This window comes from Mus caroli, chromosome 4, assembly GCF_900094665.2.
Source record: "Mus caroli chromosome 4, CAROLI_EIJ_v1.1, whole genome shotgun sequence".
Classification (NCBI taxonomy): Eukaryota; Metazoa; Chordata; class Mammalia; order Rodentia; family Muridae; genus Mus; species Mus caroli.
In genome coordinates this window covers 78955509-78977721 of record NC_034573.1, presented here as the reverse complement: position 1 = coordinate 78977721, position 22213 = coordinate 78955509, and the positions used below count along the sequence as shown (strand labels likewise).

Below are 22213 nucleotides of genomic sequence, written 5' to 3'. Positions count from 1 at the left end.
CACTCACCCCCTGGAATCTCAACACTCAAGTCTCAGCAAATAAGAGCTAGCTCTGAGATATGGCTTTTAAGACTCTGATTCTCCCTAATCCCCTTCCTTTAATGAAAGAGGAGAACCACAACCCAGGAACCACTGCTCCCGTGCCTCAAAACCATGTGGTACCACAGTGCATAATTAGATTACAGGCAGTTAGCCCCAGACACCAAGAAATACTTGAGCCTAACCACTTGCTGGCTCCATCAGTGCTGACAAATGGCTTTCATCTATGAAATCAAGTGGATCAGGCATGGATAGTAATGAATTCCAAGTTAGTACCTGTCCTGAGTGACAGAAGATACACATTTCCATCTTGGTTTAGAATAAGATTGATCATTCAGCGTGCTAGATGGATTGTCCTGAGTATTTCTTTTACTACATCATCCTCTTGTAAAGAAAAGCTAAGTGCTGAGCAGACAGCTCAGTGGCCAGTTCTCTTACAAAAGATCTGAGTTTGAGTCTCAGCATCCATGTCTGGTGAATTACAACTTCCTATATTTCCAGTTCTAAGGCATCTGACTGCACACACGCACGCACACACGAATGCACACACACACACAATACAAAAGTTAAAAATCTCTAATTATTCATCTTAGCATTTTTTTTTATAGTGCACTTGCTTTTCCCACAGTCCAGAATTCAAGATGTTCCTCGATTTGATGCTCTTTACTGTTTTAATGTCTTAGGAACTCAGTGTGAAACTGCCCTGCTGGCCTGTTTCTTATAACCGAGGGCCCAGCCAGAGGACCAGCTAGAGGTGGAGACCTGTCCAACTGGGAGCACATGAGTGAACTAATTTGGATAAGCAGGAGAAGCTCAAGGTGGGCGGAGGGCACCAGAGTTGTTGATGTGAACTCTGGCTGAGCCTTGCTAGTCTTGATTCCAGTCTAGCTGCCCATCGTCAGGCTCAAAGCAAAGGTATTGCACAGTTAGTTCTAGAAGGATCCCTGACAAATATTCTGCACAGTTCATCTCAGGATCCATGGCATATTTTTCATTTCTTTTTTCTAGTCATCAATGTCCATTTCTCCCACATTCTGCCTATCTGAATGCTACTCATACATTTTCCTAGCATCATGGAGGCTCTGGCCTGTGGAACCCCAGTTTTCAGAGACCTGACATTTGACACAATTTCCTAACTCTGATTTATCTCCACAGTTGCGCACAGAGCTCCCTTAGGTCTACAGTGCTGGGGCAGCGCTGACTTTGGTCCTGGCCGTTACACCCAGAGACTTTATGAACACTGGCTCACTGTCTCCTTCAAATGGAGCAGTCTGGAATATTAAGGTGTTTTAACTGTTAGATTTAAATACCAGTCTAAGGTAACAAAGCATCATAAACTAGCAATGGAATGCAGCAGCAAGCACAATAAATCCTTATTGCCCATGGCTAAAATGAGACAAAAATATTATTTCAGAATAAGGGAGAAAGAAATTACAGCTATCATAGAAAGGTATGAGTCCCCAAACCTTTCCTGCTTGTGGAATGGTACCTGAGTGACCCAAAAGATTCATTCAGCTTGAAGATTAGCAACTGCTATGACCTTTGTTAGTTACTGGGCTCTAACTAACAGGATAACAAGGAGTCTAAAACAAAGATGTGTAAGATGTCCATACTTAATTTGGAGTAGGCTTCTCATTGGTAAGCCAAGGAACTGACATTTGAAGCTTGCATGGCTTCTGATCAGTAGGATATGGGAAAATATAATGCCAAGTTCTTCATGTAATAGTGAGCAGAAGAGGGCCACTTTTTGATTTGATGGATGTCTTACCTTTACCTAGACCAGAAGAGAGAAGACAGCTGTGTTCCCATCTGCTGAAAGATATAAGGGCTCTCCACTAATTTCAGACAATAATGGAAATTGAAATTGAAGGAAAATCTTTGTCTTCTAACTGTAAATCCACTGAAGCTCTTGGCCACTCAGATAAGTAATTAATTGCCAGCGTGACTGGTAAAACTTAGGGGTGGGAGACTAGAGGAGCTTTAAATTTTGAGTCAAGAGAATAATTCTATCTACTGTTATCACATTCAGGCGCACATAGTGTAAAGAATTTCCCCATTTTCGTGGTCTTAAAAAAAGCCATTAAAAAGTTTGGTTTTTCTCTCTAACCAGTATAAATCCTGGGGTCATAGCACAATCAAATGAAAGACATACAGATTTCCCATACATTCCCTGTTCTCTTATCTGCACACTCTGTCTTTCCCATGATTCCAGAGTGAGCAGCTCAGAGCTCAGATGTAAGCCAAAGACTTTGCTATTCTGGATACCAGTAGTTGTGTAGGCATTAGCTTGGTCCTCAGTGTTCCATGGCAGGGAGGTTTTGCCATGGGAACTCTATCTAGGTTGGCTATAGACTCTCTAGAGGGAGTGATAGCCTAGACAGAATTTCTGGCTTCTGGCCTGCAAGCACTATAGCCTTGCCCTTAAAAGCTGATTCTTGCTGTTTCAGAGTAAGAGGTTAGAGGGCTCATGGTGGGGAGGAGACACAGAAAGGGTTGTTCATTGCTACACGTTTCTCAGAGTTCAGTGAGTACCCCTGAAGGAGAGGGTCTGGACCATGGCATCAGCCCAAGAGGGGCCATATTGGAATCCAGACAAACCATAGAGCCCAGACTGAGAGCCGCACTCACCTCGTGTGGAAAGTCAGCCAAGTTTCCACTGGTGAGTCTGGATTCTGTAGGCAATTTAGTGATTTCCTGTTGGCCACCCCCCACTGCTGCCTCCCTCCCACCTGCAGGCAGTCACCCATCCATAAATCCTGTCCAGCCCTGGATTGTTGCCCAATGTTTCAGAGGGTTGGACTCACCAAGGAGAGCGGAATTCCCAGGATCCAGGACCAGCTGTGTTCCCAGAGGGGACATAAGCACCGAAGGAAGGTTCGGTCCAGTGGCTAAGAGCAAGGCCCTGATGTCTTCCAACTGTGTGGGGACTTGAGGGGGATCTGGGAGAAGACAGATGGTGAATCAGGAGAATAGAGCATATATGCTATGTTCAGGCCAAGAGAGGATAGGCATACACCCCTGTGTGCGTATCACTGGCATTGCAGCAATGAACGTGCAACCTCATTTTTCGTATAAGGAAGGTGTACCTATGAAGGTGAGGTTCGAGCTTAATATTTGATGCCTGAAATAACAAGGTCTGTAATAAGAACCAGGCCTGTGAATCTCAGGAGTTCTCACTTTATATTGCTTTAAAGCACACCACCACTGGGCCTTTCTAACAATGTAGATAAATTGAAACATGTTACAAAGATGGTATTTTTTTTAAAGGAAAATTTTAGCATTTACTATATGCCAAGTTGTGAGATAAATAGTTTTAACCTTTTTTTTTTTTTTACTTAACTCATAATATCTTTAGGAATGAGGCAATTTGTAACTGTCCCCACAGATAGAATACTATCCAAGAATTTATTTAAAAGGATTTCTACAAGAACCCTTTTCAGTGAGAGACAATCGAGTTGTGATGTTGATTGGCTCAGTGATCTAATTCTTATGGCTAAGCAGGCCAAGCATATAAAAAGGGCACAAAAATGTTTCTATGGGATGCCATGGAAAATACTCCAAGGAGTCAGGGCTGAAGTCTTCAGTGGTAGATTTGGACAGGGCCTTACCAGGTGCGTGGTATTTTGTTAGCATGTATATAAATAAGTGTTGATGATGTCTACTTCTGGAACATTTTTGTCTTTATGGCTTTGCCAAAGACCATCACAGAGAGGACACAATGGTGAATTGTGAATCATATATCTACATATGAAAAAGAGATCATTCAACCCTTTTTATAGGGAAAATGTGCACTTAGAAATCCACATTTTGAACTTTGGCTGTGCCATTGTACTTAGGCAGACACACATCCTACTGGGCCTTAGCTGCTTCATTATAAACATCTTTTTGAGTAAACAGCCATCGTCAAAGTGCCTTTAATCCTCTTCTCCTCCATTACTTATTTATTAAAAGCAAAAAGGGAGGGCTAGTTTTGTCTAGGAAATAATCTATTTTCCTTGGACCAAATGTCAGCCTCTGCTTTTGTTCCTACAGCTTCTATGGCAATTCTTTGTGTGTATGTGTGTTCCTATTCTATCTTCCCAGTGGAAATGTAAATTCTTCAGGGGCAGATTCCCCTTCGTTTTCCCCCTAAAACTGTATGTGAGTCTACATAAGGTAACACAGACGTGTCCACTGGCTACATGGATGGATGAGAACCAATGCCACACCCTTCCATGTTGAGCTTTCAGACTAGGAGTTAAGTCACAGGACTTGATATGAAATTTTATTTTGACACACAGGATTTCCCCTTTAAGAATTAAGCCATATTACCACTGATAAAAAAAGAAATACCTTCATATTGATTTGTTAACTACACTAAGACTTTTAATAAAGAAAAGCCCATCAAAGCATCTGAACAGAGACCGTCTTCCTCCAGGAGGTTTGATTTTAATGGGGAAGGCATCACGCTCATCCACTGTATTCATGATCATACTCTATTTGGAACGCAGGAAGAATTGGCTCAGAGAAAATACTTCATTGCTAATGCCACAGTGGTGCTCCTAAGTGCCTTCCCATCTTTGCTATCAGAGATGACAAGGAAGAGTCATCTTTACTGGGAGAAAAATCCTACCAGAGCGCACAATCACTGAGTATGACTGCAGAATACCAGCTCAGCTGATGAAACCCGGCAGAAAACAAATGACATCCTTCTATCCTCTGAGCCAATTTTCGGTGGCTTTTTATGAAGTCTGGAGGTTTCTGCAGCCACCAGTGGAATGAAATGCAACTGGACCCTTGGCTTCTGAGTGATCAGGAGTGAGGTTATGTCATCAGTGGTAGGTGTGAAAATCCAAGTGTAAGTACACAGTATGTTGATGTATACATGCATGGATGTCATTATTGTTTCTCACATTTTGCATCCTCCCCTTAGAAAGAAAGCTCTCTCTTGGCGAGAGAGTCAGGATATGGGCTCTAAATATTCCACTACTTCTAAAGGGTAAGGGCCCCCCCAGAAGCTTCTGTTCAATGTCACCTCCCCCCGCACCCAATTTAGTGGGAAAGAAACAGAAGGTGGGCAAAGCAGGCTATAGCTTGCAAGATAGCCAAACTCTGTCCTAGGGAAACATCATGGTGGCCAGTGGCCAGGGGCCATTCTTACTAGTAAATGATTATTTTACACAAGGACCTGTGACAGACTTTATAATAAGGAGTTCATATGCTTGGGACATGCATGCAAACATTTTATGCAGACTACCTGGAAATAGATGAGAAAAGTTTAACATATATGACACTTTTTTAAATCCATGTTTCTCATTTGCTCTTCAAAGAAAAGCCTAGCATGGGAATTAAAAAAATTTTTTTTTCTTCTGCCAGCTCCAATTGATGACCCTAGTAGGATGGGAAATCCTCAGTTGTCAGGTGTCCCATAGCGAACAGCATCTAAGATTTAACAGGGTGATTAACTCATCCAGTGCCACAAAGGATAAGTAACAAGAGGTGGAGCCAGGTCTTACACACAGCTTCAGCTGGCTCCATACTCTATTTATGTTGGAAGCACTGACTGCAGGATGAATGGATAAAGGGACACTGCCTCTATTTTATGGTCTGAATTCAGTAAGGGAAAAGGGAGGCAGAGGGTTGGTCAGTCACCGCCATGGTCCAAACGAGAGTGTGACTTTAAGAAGCTTTTTACCTAGAATCAGGAGCTGTGTGCTCTCTGTCTGTTCTCCGTGTAGATTGGCTGCCCTGCAGGAATACAGGCCTTGATCCGAGAAGGACACATCTGTGAGCAGCAAGGAGCCCTCGTGCAGGTGGTGGGAGGAGCCCTCGTGCAGGTGGTGGGAGGAGCCCTCGTGCAGGTGGTGGGAGGAGCCCAATTTGCTTTTATTTCTGAACCAGGTGACTTCAGCTTCAGGTACACCTAGAGAGACAAAAATAGGCTCATCAGACAAATGTTCAGGTGAATCCAGGACATTTAGAGGCTCTGGCCAGCCCAGCCCACCCTGCAGGAAGCATCTGCCTGGGCGTCTTCTAACGTACTTCAGCCAAACCAAACATCACCTTGGACTTCTCACTGTCTCTGGAGCTTTGGCTTTTTGAGACTTCTAGAGATGAGGCAGGAAAGGGTAGGTCAGTTAGCTGGGGAGGAAACAGTGGCAGTTGGTAAAGGGCACTGGCCAAATTACAAGGATGTTCAACTTCTTCGGAGAAAACCTCATAAAGCAGAAAGCCTAAATGTATATACTTCATAAAAAATGAAGATCCTACAACTGAGTGAGACAAACAGAATGCTGAGAGCAAGGGAAACAGTTTTCCCCAGGAAAGACCGCCAAACTGCTATGCGATACCAACTAGGCAGCCCAGAAGACATATACATACAAGTGACATTGTACAGACAGAGCAGGCTATACTTATGGAGGTCTTTAATTTGAGAGAGAGAGTAGCAGGGTGGGGGAAGGTGGGAGAGGTTCATGGGAAGGACTGGAGAGAGGACAGGAAAGGGGAAGTTACGAAATTATAGTTTTATTGAAAAAATAAAACAGAAAACCAAGCAGTATTAGTTGATGTTAACCAGCAGGAGGATGAGCGGGTCCTTTGAGGAGTGGAATGAACACAGGGCGGCTGTGACACACTGAGAGAAACAGAGGCTGGGTCTTTGGCACTGCCAGCTCTTGACCTGGAAAAGGCCAGTTGTGGCATCTTTTTGATCATATACTTATTGCTTCTATAGGTGTTATGTTAAGAATAAAGCCAAAAGACATAAAACATCAAAATCCATTCTTGACCTAGACAAATGACAGCTGCTAGGAAGCATGCTTCTATTTTTCAAGCTGCCATGGCTTCAATAAAAAAAAAAAAAGATTATGTGTGTGCATGCTCATCTGTGTGTGGGGATAAGCACGTGAATGCAGGTATCTACAGAGGGAGGCCAGAGGCATCAATTCCACTGGAACTTGGGTAACAGGTGGCTGTGACCTTCCTGGCTGTGAGGGCTCTGGAAACCTAACTCATATCCTCTGTGAGAATAGCAGACACTCTTAACCATGGAGCCATCTTTCCAGTCTCTCTCATTTGGATTTTGTGTCCTCACAAGTCCCATGTCTCCCCAGGCACAATCTTCTGGTTGGCAGAACTTCTAGGAAGTGGGCCTAAGTAGATTGTCTGTGGGAGGAACACCTTTGAGGACAGGGATCCCAGAACCCTCTTTACTCTTTTGCCTCCTGGCCCTGAGGTGTATAGTTTTCCTCTTCTACACACCTATCTGGTGATCTGTTATGTAACTACTGAGTCAAAGTAACAAGCCAGTTGATAACTGACTGATGCCTCCAAAACTGTGAGCCAACAGGAACTTTTCTCTTTATGAGTTGGTATCTTGGATGTGTTGTTACAGTGTCAGAAGGGTGACCCAGACAAAGGCTATCTTCTCAAAACAAGAGAACACAAAGTGGTGACCTCAGAAGCAGGAGAGAAAATGGCCCAAAGGATAGGCCTCTGCCCTTCCACCATCTATTCTTATATTTTGTCTGTGAGCATCAGAGAGACTGTGTATAGTCACGTGATGGGTGCTCATCCTTGGCAGCCAGATTCTGTACTCGTGGAACAACCTGGGCTCCCTGGGAAGTTTCCCTGAAGTTGACAGGTAAGCAGTTTACAGACTGTGACAAGAGCTCCTAGGTGGCCTTTTGAAGAGGCTCCACAGAGTACAGGCTCTGCAGGAGCTGAAGGACTGAAGGTTTGGAGGGCTGACTCCACTCCTAGGCTTCTAGGCAGCAGAAGCTTCATCTCTTTTACCACCCAGCCCGGTTTGCCCACAGAATTCTGCAGCAAGCATGCAAGTAATGTTTAGAATGTCAAATACTGGAAACTGGGGCCAACGCCAAGAAAAGCCAAAGACCTAGACTTTTAGTCTAGTGATTTCCCAGAGCTGGGGCTATATTTTGTCCCCAGACAATGTAGTACTGTCCCAAATAGACAAACAGGGTCTCCTAGGGGTCCTGACCTCCCCGAGGAGTTACCTGTGCCCCTACTATTTGCCTTAATTGCTCAGGAAGAGTAGGTTTCATAGGAGGAAACTCCAATTTTGATATCGAAGCCCTGTCACCCCAGGAAGAGACACACAGTGATTCATCTCGATGATACAAGGCCTGACTCCACCAAAGAGAGGCTGCCGGTATCTCCAGACACACCTTGAGAAAAGATGCAGGTGAGAGGCAGAAGAGCCAAGTTTCCATTGTAGCACCACTAGGGAGAGCAAGCACATCATGATATCTCCCAAGCCAGCTAGGCTTTTGAACCCTGAGCTCAAATATTTACATTAAAATTTTTTGTTGTTGTTGTTATTGAAAAGTCCCTGTCAAGGAGTTGAAGAAAAAAAAATCTAGTTATTTTTCTCTCAAAATCACAGTGGAAAGTGGGTTCTTATAAATTATTACTGAGGGTTCTTTCCTACTGCAGTGAATTACTTCCATATAGCACTTAGTTGGGGTATCTTTCTTTTGGTCTCCAATGGGAGCAAAAGGCTGTTTTTGAGAACAGCAAGAGTGGCAAGGGAATCAGATGACAGGAACCTTTTGTTTGATGCAGAGGGAGCACTGCTTAGGTAAACAGGAGTGAGCACCCCTATGACTGCCTGGTTGGGACCTGGAGCTTATGTTCCTAGAGGCCACAGTTACAGCCCTGTATATATATACAGACACTTCTGTGGTATGATGCTGTCAGCCAAGGGATGCAGAGGAGAGAACAGATGTATGGCAGGGTGAGGAGGGGACAGAGGGAAAGAGAAAGAAGCCAGGGGTCAGAGTACTCACAGGGCTATTTATTACTTCTCCAGTAACTGATTGAAAATTTTCCTGTTTCCTGTATTATTCCTTGCCTTGTGACCCATAAAGTCAAGCTTCTCAATGAGGGCAAGATTGGGTCTACCCTGGACGGGATATTTCTCTGGAGAGATCAGATTAGGTTTCATGGGAGAAATGGAAATGTTTAGGATAGCAATGGGAAGGGGTTTACAGTACTCTTTACAGTACTTTACAATACTCTCAAGGAGAAGAAATACGGAAACCCTTCTCTGGTCTGTTCAGTAGCAAACGCTCCTTGGGCTCACCCTGGAAGAGACGTGCATTGTGAGCTTAGCAATGGGTTATTGCTGTTGCCACAGTTTAGGGATTTCTCATTTAGAGATTTGGGACTGTGGACCTCAGGGCAGAAAATGACACTATAGAGATATCTGGAATGATGACCAGCCCTTCCCTGACTGGCTTTGACACTGTGAATAAAGAACATGGAATGAAGCAAATAAGCAAGGCACCTGAGACCTAGTCCCCTCTCTCTCTTAGGGGGTGGATACTATGCTTTAGAGACTCTCATTAGGCCCTACATGTGCCAACACATAGTTGGAAGGGCACCAGCCATACTTGCCTAATCCCGATGTTCAGAATACCTCGACACCAGGAGTGTAATGAGCTGGGCAGAAATAGCACACTGACATCATTAAAAATAATACTAACTAAGCATTTACTATAAGCCAAACATTACAGAGATGTAAACACTTATTTTCCATAATGATCTCAATAGGCCATGTCCTAATATCAATTCTATTATATACAGGAGAAAAAAAATGGGCCTCGGACTAGGAAATCTAGAGCCAGCTCTGCGGGTAAAGCGCTTGTGCAGCCTAAGAACTAGATGGGGATCCCTAAGACTCAAGTCAATGACAGGGTGTGTGTGGCAGCCTGTGTATATTTCCAGAGCTTAGGAAGTGGAGGCAGGATCTCCAGAGCAATCTGTCTAGCTGGTCTAGTCAAATGACTGGGCTCCAAGCTTAGGGAGAGACTCCATCTCAATGTATAATGGCAAGGGAATGATTGAGGGATATGCCCAGCATCAAACTATGGCCTCCTAATATAAATCTACACATGGATACACACATACACATACTGCATAAACATATACATTCAAAAGAAAAAAAATGCCTATAGTCACTGGAACCTGCAGCTTGTTGCTGGGCTAGTCACTAACCTAGCAATCTCAGAGTGGAGATCCATACGGAGACACCTTCAATGTCAGGAACTCCTTTCTCAACAAAGACACTTCACAGCCTCTTGTCCTGCTAGACTGTCTCTTTAGAGGACACCTGATGTGCCTTGCTGCAATTTCTAGTTACCTGTTTCTCCCTTCCAGAGCTGAGGACCAAACCCAGGGCTTTTGGTTTGCTAGGCAAGTACTCTACCCCTGAGCTAAATCCCCAACCCCTTGCTCTGATTTCTAAGCTATTAGATCTTTAACTATGATCATATCTTTTTTTTTTTTTTTTTTTTTTTTTTTTTTGTGGCCATGGCAGCACCAAAGCTGTTGTGAGGGATGAGGCCTCTAGAAGCTACAAGAGCTAGCTATCTGTTGTTGGAAAGTTCCATCATGTTTTAGAAACTCTCCCCTTCATCTGTTATAACATGCCAGCACACTCTACATAGAGTGTTGCCTGAGAAATGGCAGAAAACACACTCTGCAGCAAAGCACAGTCTGGAACTTTACTGGTGTCCACCAATCACTTGTCCAGGCTCCATGCCGAACTCCTGGGTACTCTTTGTGTCTACAAAGGGGGTGCAAACTAACCTGAGTCTGCTTCATCCCCCTGTGGCATTTCTTAACAGCACCATAGTGTTCTCCCTTGGAAGGACCAATAAATGGGTCTAGTCAGAATGGCTGGTAACGGGACCCAATTACAAGGATTAGTGCCTTTAATCTCCGCTGAGCTGCCAGGAAGTGTGATGCTATAATATCCCTTTCTTCTTTAATATCCCAGACAGGATATTCTTGCTAACTGGACCATTTGTTATACTTGGAGGGCTGCTTGTACCATGGCAGCTTGTCAGCACCTTGAAGTGGGGTGTCTAAAGGTGTACTTTTACATGATATGTTCTTGAAGTTTCTTTGTGTGTGTGTGTGTGTGTGTGTGTGTAGTGGGGGTGGTGCTGGGCTTGGTACAAGAAAAGACAATGGATACAGTGATTCAAATATCAGCTTTGGCGACTAGTCTAAGGAACCATGGCGGCCTTGACAAGAGGCGTTCAGCTTTCTTTTCCGATTCTTCCTCAGGAACTGTGGCAGACACTGGTGTCCATCCCCCAAACCTTTTTGTTCTTTTTCACAAGTACTACTGGAGGATAGGTCCCAGTATTTCTCCTAGCTGTAAGTGGCCGTGGCCTGAGGTGAGAAGCATTAAGTGGCTCCTTTGTTGTGGCCCTCGAGAGTTCTCCCAGTTCTCCCTCAGTCTCTTTCCCTTTTTGGTTCACGGGGGTGGGGGTGGGGGTGGGGGGAGATCCCAGGGAGACCTTAGAAATTCAATAGAATGAAGGCCCCTGCACCCTATGACCCTGAGTGATTTAGTGAGGGCAGATGCAGTCCAGCTGAGCACTGAATTCTTAAGAAAGCCCCGATAATCTATTGTATCTGAAGCCTTATGCACTGGGGGATTTAATGTAGGATTTAATGTACACTAGACTCTAACCTCCCCTAATGATGCATTCCTACTTGGCTCCTGAACCGCTCACGTCTGTACCACCAGTCCTATTGCACCATCAAAGACCTTCAGAAGCATTCCTTGCTCTTAGGATAAAAATCTAAACTGTAGCGTGATCTATGAGCACTTGGAAGATCTGGTCCCTGCTTGCTTCTTTACTTCCCAGCCTCATGTGCCTTCTTTATCTCCACCATTGCCAGCCACAGTTCGTAGACCAGCCAGATCTCACACACCGGCCCCAGTTCACTTTGCCAGATGCAGCATGCTCTTTCTGCCACAGGCCATTTGCACGCAGTTTCCGCCACTGATCTTTGATCGTTTCCTTAGTTTTCTGAACTCTCACCACAGAGAGAATGATCATAAGAATGAGAGAGTAGATTGGATCCCTTTAAAAGAAAAACAGCCCCATCTTACTCTCCGACTAATGTTCTCTGTGCCGAAGGGTCGGGGGAGTGTGTGGGGCTGCGTTTTACAAGTGGAGAGCACATGTGTGGGAAACCCTCTTTAATGAGAAACTGCTAATGGCTCAAACATGTGAGGATGTCGGGCAGTCTAGGTGAAGTATGAGATGTTCTTTAAATAGACTTTTATATATCCTTTAGAATTAGGCTCACGACAGACACATGTTAATTAGGGAGCGGATAGGAAAGGGGAGGGCTGCAGCGATGAGGGAACTATGTTAGAATGCGCACTGTGAGGAGGTTGGAGAGGGGGAACCGTGAGCACAGCCTCATCTTCTTCTGTATTTCCTGAAGAGGGTCAAAACTACCCTGCTATTCTAGAATAAGGTTATAATGACTATCCCATAGATGGTGCTGTATTTCTGTGTGTTTCTGATCCTCTCTTTTCTCTAGATGGTGGGCTTCCTGGTTAACTTTACCATCTGTGTGTCCTTGCATTAGGAGACCTCTGATCTCAACTTGACTTGGTATTCAATAGGATACAGTCAATGAGTTAAGCAAGCGAACATGACAGCCAGCCTTCCTTTAAGCAGCCTTAATGGAGTCAATCCCCCCTCCCCCTTTTATAGATCGATGTTACGAGGGCTTAGTGAATCTTATCCAGCCAGGCAGAAGGCCGCTATGTCCTAGTTACAGACATGGTGGAGATGATGCGGAGTATGAAAGGGACAGAGGAGCATTAAGGTAGCTGGATGAAAGCAGTTCCTGAGCCATGTCCACCTTTAGCAGCGTTGTCAGAATGCTGGCTAGAGACTCAGTGAGGATCGTTTGCCTGCACATTCAGTTAATTACATCAAAACTGGGATTTCCCTCAACTGCTTTGGATAAATATATGATTCATCAACAGGCACAGTTTTATTTAGGATTAATGCACATGGTTCTGTGGGAAGAAAACAAAACAAAGATCCGTAATGTTGGTTCAGCTAGACCGGCTGGTCACTGGGCTCCTGTAGTCAAACGCAGAGGTTAAGGTTTAGTGACCCTGCTTTCTCAACAACTAAGGTGGAGGATGATAAAAAAAAAAGATGCCAGCTTTTGGCAGCCTTCCACATATGCATATTCTCCCCCACAACAAAACTGCAACGCACACCCAACTATAACCTCACAGTTAGGCAATGGCCATCAAGTGAACGTCTGTATGTGGTCCAGGCGACCGGGTCTTGGTTGCCACTACTGTGGGTCAAAACATTGTTTTTACGTCCTGGGTTCTCCATTTTCTTCCCGTCTTGGCATCTGGCTTTCACAATTTCTTTCAAATGTTTAATTCAGTGGTTCTCAGCCTGGCTAATGCTGTGTCCCCTTCATACAGCCGTGGTGATACCAATCATAAAATTATTTCATTGCTACTTCATAACTGTAATTTTGCTACTGTTATAAACAGTAATGAAAAGATCTGATATGCAGATGGTTTTAGGTGACCCTACGAAAGGGTCTCTTGACTCCCAAAGGGGTAGTAACCCACAGGTTGGGAACGATTGGTCTAATTCCTTGTTTCGCTGTCTATTTCTCTGCTGGTCTCTTCTCCTCGCAACCCCAGTGCTCAGTAGGCGCACACAGGATCTGTCTTCTCTCTGAGGCCTATGCTCACAGTGACCAGGTTGAGGAGTCCCTGTCTACACAAAGACCAGTCAGTGCCTGTGTGGAGGGAATCCCTGCCAAGGCTTCCTACCAATCTTGGGGCACGGGCATGAACGGTGTTAGTTCTAGAAGGTTCTCCGCATGATTTCTCTACATACTGCAAGTTAGGTATGTGGTGTTTTAAAGACCCATGCACGAGACAGAATATAGAATATTTATCTACTTGGGTCTGGGTTATCTGGTTCAATATATTTTTTTCTAGCTTCATCCACTTACCTGAAAATTGTATACTTTTATTTTTCTTTACAGCTGTATAGAATCTTATTGTGTCTATGTGCCACATTTTGCTATTCATCAGCTGAAGGGGATGCAGGCTTGCTTCCTTTTCTGATTATTGTGAACAAAGCAGCAGTGAGGCGCTTGGGTAATTATCTCTGCAGTAAGACAACAGAGTTCTTGTATATGCCCGGAGTGGTAGCTAGGTAGTAGTAGACCTCAGTGTTTTCTGAGGAAGCTCCGAGCTGACTCCCATAGTGGCTGCGCAAGTTTAAGTTGCACCAACCGTGAACAAAGGTCCCTTTTTTCCTGGAACCTTCAACCTCCATTTGTCATCATTTACTTTCTTGATGATTGACATTCTGACTGGGATGAAGTGAAATCTCAGAGTAGTTCTAATTTGATGAACAATGAACTCTGATGTGGAGTACCTCAAAAATGTTTATTAGACACCTGTACATCTTTGGAGAACTCTCTGTTAAGAACTATTGTCCATGCTTCGACCAAGTTTGTTTTCTTAATGTTTTAGGTTTTATGAGCTCTTTGTATGATCTAGTATTAATCTTCTAGGGGAGACAGAGCTGGTTAACATTTCCTCCCATCCTGTGTCTGCCTCTTCACTTGATGGATGGTTTGCTTTGCTGTACAGAGCTTTTTGGTTTCATGACATCCCATTTCTCAGTTGTTGGTCTTATTTCCTGTGTAACTGGCCAAGTCCTTCTGTCTGCTGAAGTGTACTCTTTATTTTCAACTCTCTCAGTGTTAGGGCATCAAGCCTTATGTTGAGGTCCTTGAGCTATCTGGAGTTGAGTTTTATGCAGGTTGAGAGGAAAGGATCTAGTTTTCTTCTTCCCCATGTTGATAGCCAATTTCCCTAGCACCATTTGTTGAGGATGCTATCTTTCTCCTCTGCATTTTTGAGCTCTTTTTCAATAATCAGATGTCTGTAGGGGTGTGGGCTTATATCTGGACCCTCAATCTATTCTACTGATCAGTGTATTTCTTTTTGTGCTGGCACCACACTATTTTTTTATTACTATGGCTCTTCAGTATAACTTGAAATCAGGGATGGTGATACTGCTAGCAATATTTTTTTGTTGTTGTTCAATATGTTTTTGACTACCTTTGGTCTTTATGCCTTCCTATAGATTTTAAGGTTTTGTTTTTGCTCTTTCTGTAAAGAATGGTCCTAGAATTTTGGTTGGGATTTTTTGATTTGAATTTGTAGATTGTTTTTGGCAGATGGCTGTTTTTATAACATTAATTCTTCTGATATGAATGTGGGTCATCCTAGTGTCTCCCTCAATTCTGTCCTTCCTTCTTTCCTTCCTTCAGAAGCCTTCCTTTCCCTTTCCTTTCTCTTCTTTTCCTTTCCCCTCCCTTCTCCCCCTTCTCTCTTTCTTTTTCTTTCTATGTGTGCACATGTGTGAGGGTATACATACTTAGTGCCTTCAGCGGAGGGCACCAGGTGTTTTCTACTGCTCTTTTCCTTATTTCTTGAGAGCCTGTCTCTTACTGTAGCTGAAGCTTACCACTCTGGATAGGTATGCTGGATGGTGAGTTGTTAGAACTCTCCTGTCTCAATCTCAGTACATGGTATGTATAGCTATGCCTGGCTTTTACTTAGGTGTTGGAGATTCAAACTCAAGTCCTCTTGTTTGCATATCAAGAATTTTTCTTACCCACTGAGCCATCTCCCCAACTCTGAAGCAGCATGGCTTTGCTTTTGTCTGGGCCTCTTGGTCATTCATCCAAGGTCACCTATGGTCCATCTGCCATCCACCTTGTAAAGTTTTAGGCCCTCCACATTCAGACTTAAGCTCATGCTATTCCCTGGACAGTGCCAGCTTGCCAGCCTTCAGGAACACTTCCACACTCCTCCTATTTCTACTTGTAACACACTTGCCCCAGTCCTTACATGCTCACATTCTCTTAATATGGAAAATTAAGATGAAAACAAAACGAAGAAGTCCAGATTGTCACTCAGCTGCAATCCTAGCACTTAGAAGGCTGTTGTAGAAAAGCCATGGATTTAAAGCCTGAACTACACAGTGAGTTCTAAGCCAGCCTTACTCTGTAACACAGCTGCTTTAACAAACAAACACAAACACCACTGCAACAACACACCACTGCAACAACACACCACTGCACGAACACAAGTGAATGCTGATTAGCTTGACGTAATCATTCTTTGCTCTATCACACTGTACCTCACAAATGTACACAACTATGATTTGTCTAATATGAATAACTAAAAACCCTAGAGCCTCCTTTAGTCTACCAGGCTTAGGCAGAATTAACCTGCCTGCTTTAACTTTCCAATGCACCCCCACTTTCTGAATGAGGAATGTGCTTCAGTGCTGGAGTCCTTGAGTGGATTTGTATCTACTTTACATTTGTATCCCCCAGCCTCTCCCAAAGCTCCATCAATATCGGAAACAGATGAACACATGAACAAGTTTCTCACCTGCCACTTGGCAGTTAATTGTCACATTCACTCCTCGGACGGTTCTGACGGTGCCACCGATATCCACTGTGACTGTAGGCTTCTCTGTGTTGAGCACAGTCATTCGGGATGTCTTCACTAGTGGCTTTCCTGGAGATGAGAAAGAAAGTGATCTCTCATCAACAACATCGTAGACCAGGGTCCCGAAACACCAGGAGATCAACAGAAAACACGTGTTCTGCTCGAGTATACCCCACCATGTTTTGCCTGGAGGAGAAAGTGAAACCTGTTACCTGTCTACTCACATGCCTACCGTAGACTTCACAGGAAAAGAACAAGGCTGAAGAGTTTGAAGATAATAACATGGTGCTCAATGAGGATAACACATGCGTTCTAATCATTAAATACAAAAGGCAATCTTGAAGAGCTTAATTTGTATTTTGGCACTGTTCTCGATTCATGTGCAGCTGTAAGAAGTAACCCTGAGCAGCCTGTATCCAGTTTTCCCATGATGCAACCATGGCAGCACAATTTCATGGTCTCAATGTGGACATCCACGTGGCTAAGCCACAGACCTTCTGCCCTTATAAGCACTCCTCATGACATCTATAACTCTGGCCCCCCCAAATGCATTGACAACCATTAGCATGCCTTTCATTTCCTCGATTTCATTATCTGAAGTATCTGTGCTGACGTTAACCTCCTCTCTCTAGCTTTCCAAGAGTTGGGAACCTCTCATGTTTGGCTCCCTGCCAGCTCTCAGAATTCTCTAGAGATTCTTCCAGCTTTTATATCTTATTATGGTTGCATTTTTTAATGGCATGGTCCTTTTTATTGCAGAGTAGTATTCTATGACATAGGGAAAAAAACCCCACAGTTTGCTTAGCTGTTCAGCTGCTGTAGGATATCTGGGTTCTTTCCAGATTCTGATAAAGCTGTCATAAACACTCTGGTACAGGTAGCTGTGGGGACATTTGTCTTCGTTTCTTTGGCATAAATGTGGAGGAATGCAGTTTAACTGTCACATGGCAACTCCCCCTCCCTTCTTCTTTATTTCTTTCACCAGATAGTTGCACAGTGACATCTTATTTTGGTTCAAGTTGCCTCTCCCTAATGGCTGATGCTGTCAACTATCTCTCACCTTCGTATTTACCACATGCACATTTTTGGGTGAAATGTCTATTCACTCAATTTGAGCATTTGGAAATTATTAGCCAGAAGTTAGGTAAGTAGGAGTATTAAAACAGAAAAAAAAAAACCAAACAGCTGTAGGTTTGTATTTCGTTTCAATGCTTGAGCTATCTGCTGTATAACACCATGTATTCAAACCGCTGCTAATCAGATCTAGCAAAGGAATTGTCCCCTAAGCATCTGTGTTGAAGCAGGCTTGGTCTTTAATATTTAGTGCCCTTTTCATCAGGAGAAGAGGGAGCAGAAGCCTTTCGAACTAATTCTTTCTTTTCCTCTTTTATAACCGAGGGCAAAGATTTCTTTCTGAAGTAAGGATTACCATTACCATGTCCCTGTGGGTGGATATTTGAAAGGTGACTGAGCAATGGCATCTTTCCTGACTTCCTGTGACAGTTTTGTTGCATTGTAGAAAGGGTCAGAATGTGCGGATGCTGTCACCTACGGTAACACGGCACAGCCACAGCCAGCTCCCTGACCCTGGTTGGTATGTAAATTCCTTTGGATGCTTCACATCTTTCCTGGGGCTTGGAGTGTGCGCTGAGGTGTGGTACAGGACCACTGGTCCTCCGTGGTAGCTTTCTCACCCATGTGCCTTTTCCTCTAATTTCTAGGGATAAAGACTTTGCCTAGATTTGTTTTTCTTCTCCCATTATTTGCTGTTCTCTCCTCTTGGTCCAGATTAATACAACTGTCACGTTCAAGAATCTTTGTCAGCCAAAAATCAAATAACTGGTCTGAAAATTTGCCATTTCTTTGAGTCTTATAGATGGCATCTATTTCTACTTGTGGCCTCATTAAATATTCAGTTATACTGTCACATAGTCATCACCCACAGTAATATATCCCATCTCACAGGAGGCCAACCATCTCCACATCCATTTCTCCTCTTTCTAAAGCAGCAGTTCTCAACCTTCCTAAGGCTTTAACGCAGTTCCTCCTGTTGTGGTGACCCCAACCATAAAATTATTTTCATTGCTACTTTACTTTATAAGTGTAATTTTGCTATTATTACAAATCATAATGTAAATATTTTTGGAGATAGAGGCTTGCCAAATGGGTGGAAGTGGGAAAATGGAGACTTAAAAGGGCATAATCTGGTCTCCAGGGAGCTTAGAATCAAGTAGACAAATAATAACTATAACACAATTGGACTGGGCAAGTTCCCTTTAAAGAGTTTGGATAAAGGCAAAGAGAAGTGCAGAAAGTGGATTTGATGGGAACATCATTTACCATCAGGGAAAGACTCTCAGCGAGGCAGGTATCTAAGAGACACTCTGGATCCAGGCATCACTTCTCTGAAGGGGATATGACCCCACAGCTGAGATGAAGTGATTTCCCCTGCAGCTGGAATACACTCCTCTGCAGAAGCAATAGGCACCAGCTGGAAGCTGCAGGGCCAACCACCATCTTTTATCTGAGTATTTGTAACTGGATTATTTCAGCATTGACTCTCTTCCTGTTTAAACATTAAAATCTCACAATGCATATCACAAAGTGATATCCTGACTCTCACGATGGGCTTATCAGTAGGGTTTCTGGCAGCAAGCATTGGCAGGCACCAGGGCCTCCAGACTTTCTGGATTTGCAGCAAAGTTACCAACAGGGGCTTGTCATATGGGATGAGGTTGACTGATCTCCTTCCAGACCTCATCACCATATTCCCAGTGATAGGCTACCAAGGCTTCAAGCAGCCAAATAGCACAAATCTGGGCGGCATGGCTTCCATCTTCACGTGAACCTGGATGTTCTTGTCCAGAAGCAGAGCTGACTCTAGCAACTTACACTGCAGTGAGGGTGGATGTGTCATCTCCAGGCATAATCAAGTACGTTGGTGGGGCATTTCCCCACTTCCAGAGTGACACATCTATGGCTGTCTTCTTTCATCCAAAACCTGCAGCCACTACCTCTTTTGCTATAGAATCTTAAGAGGTCTTTGTAGTCTAGATACAGAACTTTGCCAGACACACAGTCTGTAGATGCTTGCCCAGTTTGAAGCTTTCCATTTAGCCTTAACAGGGCCTTTCACAGACCTACGTGTAAGTTTGATAGCATCCAATTTATCATTTTTGTATGGGTTATGCTTTTTATATCAAGTCTAGGAACTACTTACATAGATCTATAGTCTAAAGATAACTTCCTATGTTTTCCTTTTCCTAAAAGTTTTATGGTTTAAGTTTTATATTCAGCTTAGTGATACATTGAGTTAATTTTTATATTCATGGATTATTCTATTGTTCTCAAGCTTTAATTTTAATATCAGGAAACCAATTATTTTATTGGTTTTTGAAATTTGGAGTTCATGGTTGGTGATTTTTTAAAATAAATTAGTATCATTTTTTAAAAATTAAACTATTGGCATTCCATTTCTGATAAAAAAAATGTACTGAGTGAAAACAGCTATTTAATAAATCCTGGTTGGTGTCACCCATCCATGAATTAGTATGGTACTCAGCTAAGGTCCTTGTTTGTAGCCTATGGCTACTTAGCTGTTCTGCTGCCCTTCCTTGGCAGCCTGTCTTTTCCGTCTTTATTGGCTTCCTCATCATTGTCAAGACGAACTGAGCATGTTTGTGAAGATCTGCTTCTGGGATTTCTGTTCTGTGTTTCACCTTTCTCCTGTCAATAACACACAGCCTAAGTTACTGTGACTGTACACTCACAGTCTGGCAAGCTGGTGCTTCCTGCCTCACTCCCCTTTGCTGCTCACTCTTCTCTATCTTTTAACACTCATTTCAAACACACTTACGGAGTCCTGCTGAGATATTGATAGGAAATATATCTATGAGTCATATATATCAACTACAGAAAAACCAACCTCCCAGTTGTGTTGTGCACTTCAGTCTGTGGGAGACCATATGCCCATTGATCTTTACAAGTGCTTTGGAGAGTTCAGATGCAAATCTTGATGCGTTCTGTTGGATTTTTTACCTAGTTATCTCTTTTCAGGGATGACTGTGTTTCAAATTTCCTTGTTTATTTCTGGTATGTGGAAATGCAGGTACATGTTATATAGACAATCAGTCCTTCTGAGGAAAAGGACAAGCTTTCCTTTCTCCTTGCCATTTTGGGGGAAGCCCTGGGAGACCATGTAAAGCATGGATGAAATCCCGACTGACTGTTTTAACATGACCATGGCTATGTCAAGGATGTCAATGCCTCCTCCCATGGGGAAATGGCAAAGCTTTCCCATGGGGAGAGATTCAGAGGGATGGCAAAGCCTTCATCTGGTCTCACTGTTAATATTGGCAGTGCATGGAAAAAAACAAGTAATAACCACACTTCCCTCTCCCAGGTGACAGCAGCCGGAGACTACAACTCCCCTACAGAGCTCTCCGAAGGAGATGAGCTAATCTCTCCCTGAGCTGTACATAATTAAACTTGGTGGAGCTCTGCATTGCTTTACATAGTTGGGGTTGCTCCATCACAGTGGGCACAGCCCACTTGATCTCTCTCTGTGTGTGTGTGTGTGTGTGTGTGTTCTTTTTTCATTCCTTCCCAATACTAGTCAGGTCAAGTGCCAGTCTCACCTGATAGAGCAATCCCACATGCATCTTGTCTCCTTTCTTACATTAGAATACTGGATAGGTCTTCTAGCACTATAGTTTGTAAGAATAGAAAAAGGGAGTTCTTAAGTGATGAGCGATTTCAAAATCAGTGCAGGCAGTTTGTATTCTGTTACAGGGGATTTATATCCTATGTAAGTCTTCTGTTTAAGTATTTTAGCCATTTTCTCTGGCATCAGATAGACCTGAAAGCAGAGAAGGGTGGATATCCAGCTTCCCGGTTTGACTTCTCATACCATGTTAGGGGACTCCTGGCAGGGTGGTCTTTCTGAATCTCCATTGGTCTTCAATGTCACCACAATGGAAACAGCCTTCCTAACAGCTGCTGGGAGTTGGGAAGGGTCTGATTCTCAAGTAGGTATGCAAATAAGAATCCTATGGGGTGAAGATGGAGGTCTAGGCTCCTCAAAGGTTCTCATTAGCTCCCAGTAGGGATGAAACACCTCATTTTATATGACACCACCCCCATGGGTATGCTGAGGTAGGTACCTCCTTTTATATTGTCCATGAGAGAAGGTGAGTCTAGGCTCCTTAATCAGCCTGTGCTATTATGTTGTATGGATCACAGGGTTTCTGTGATATTTGCTCAAAGCTCAGCAATAGTTTTGGAACATCTGTCTTGTTATGGTGTCTCCTTCCTATTCCTTTTGCTAGAGAGAACAAGCTTTTAGGATACACACACACACACACACACACACACACACACACACACACATATATTACATACTCATTGGTATTTCCTGGTAGCCCCCTTCTTCAGCTCCAAGTTTAGAGTTTATGAGGCAAAGAGGAAGCCCAATAAATTCACAATTGTGCGAGCTGAACCATCCCCCGGTTTCCAAGGTCTCCAGCCAGTCAGCTTTCTTCTTTCCACTTTTCAAGCTTGTGCTTGCACACACTATGGTCAGGGTTTTTAACTGCACTGAGCAAGAGGAATAGGGAACAGTCCAAGCACGTCTCCTACGCTTTCTTTCCGGAAGTGGAAAGAAACTTTGTATGCTATGCTTTAAACGGGCTTTTTATCATCTGGGGGAAAAATACAGCACTGTATGCACATGACCATAAAATACAATGCAAAGATTCATTTATTAAGCACCGTGGGGAAATAAGGGTCCACATGAGGTCATTCCATATACCTAAAGCTTAATCTTTTGTAAGT

General features: G+C 43.5%; 1 protein-coding gene across 3 annotated transcripts in view; it reads right to left on the bottom strand.

Moving 5' to 3' along the window:
• Positions 1-22213, bottom strand: part of Adamtsl1 (ADAMTS like 1) — an 883891-nt gene that overhangs the window by 36941 nt on the left and 824737 nt on the right. For all 3 annotated transcript variants that reach the window (XM_029476025.1, XM_021160015.2, XM_029476026.1), the window contains 3 exons: positions 16322-16450; positions 5714-5941; positions 2844-2978 (listed from right to left, as the gene is read on the bottom strand). In XM_029476025.1, the coding sequence (XP_029331885.1) occupies positions 2844-2978; positions 5714-5941; positions 16322-16450 (492 nt within the window). The remainder of the gene's footprint in view (positions 1-2843; positions 2979-5713; positions 5942-16321; positions 16451-22213) is intronic.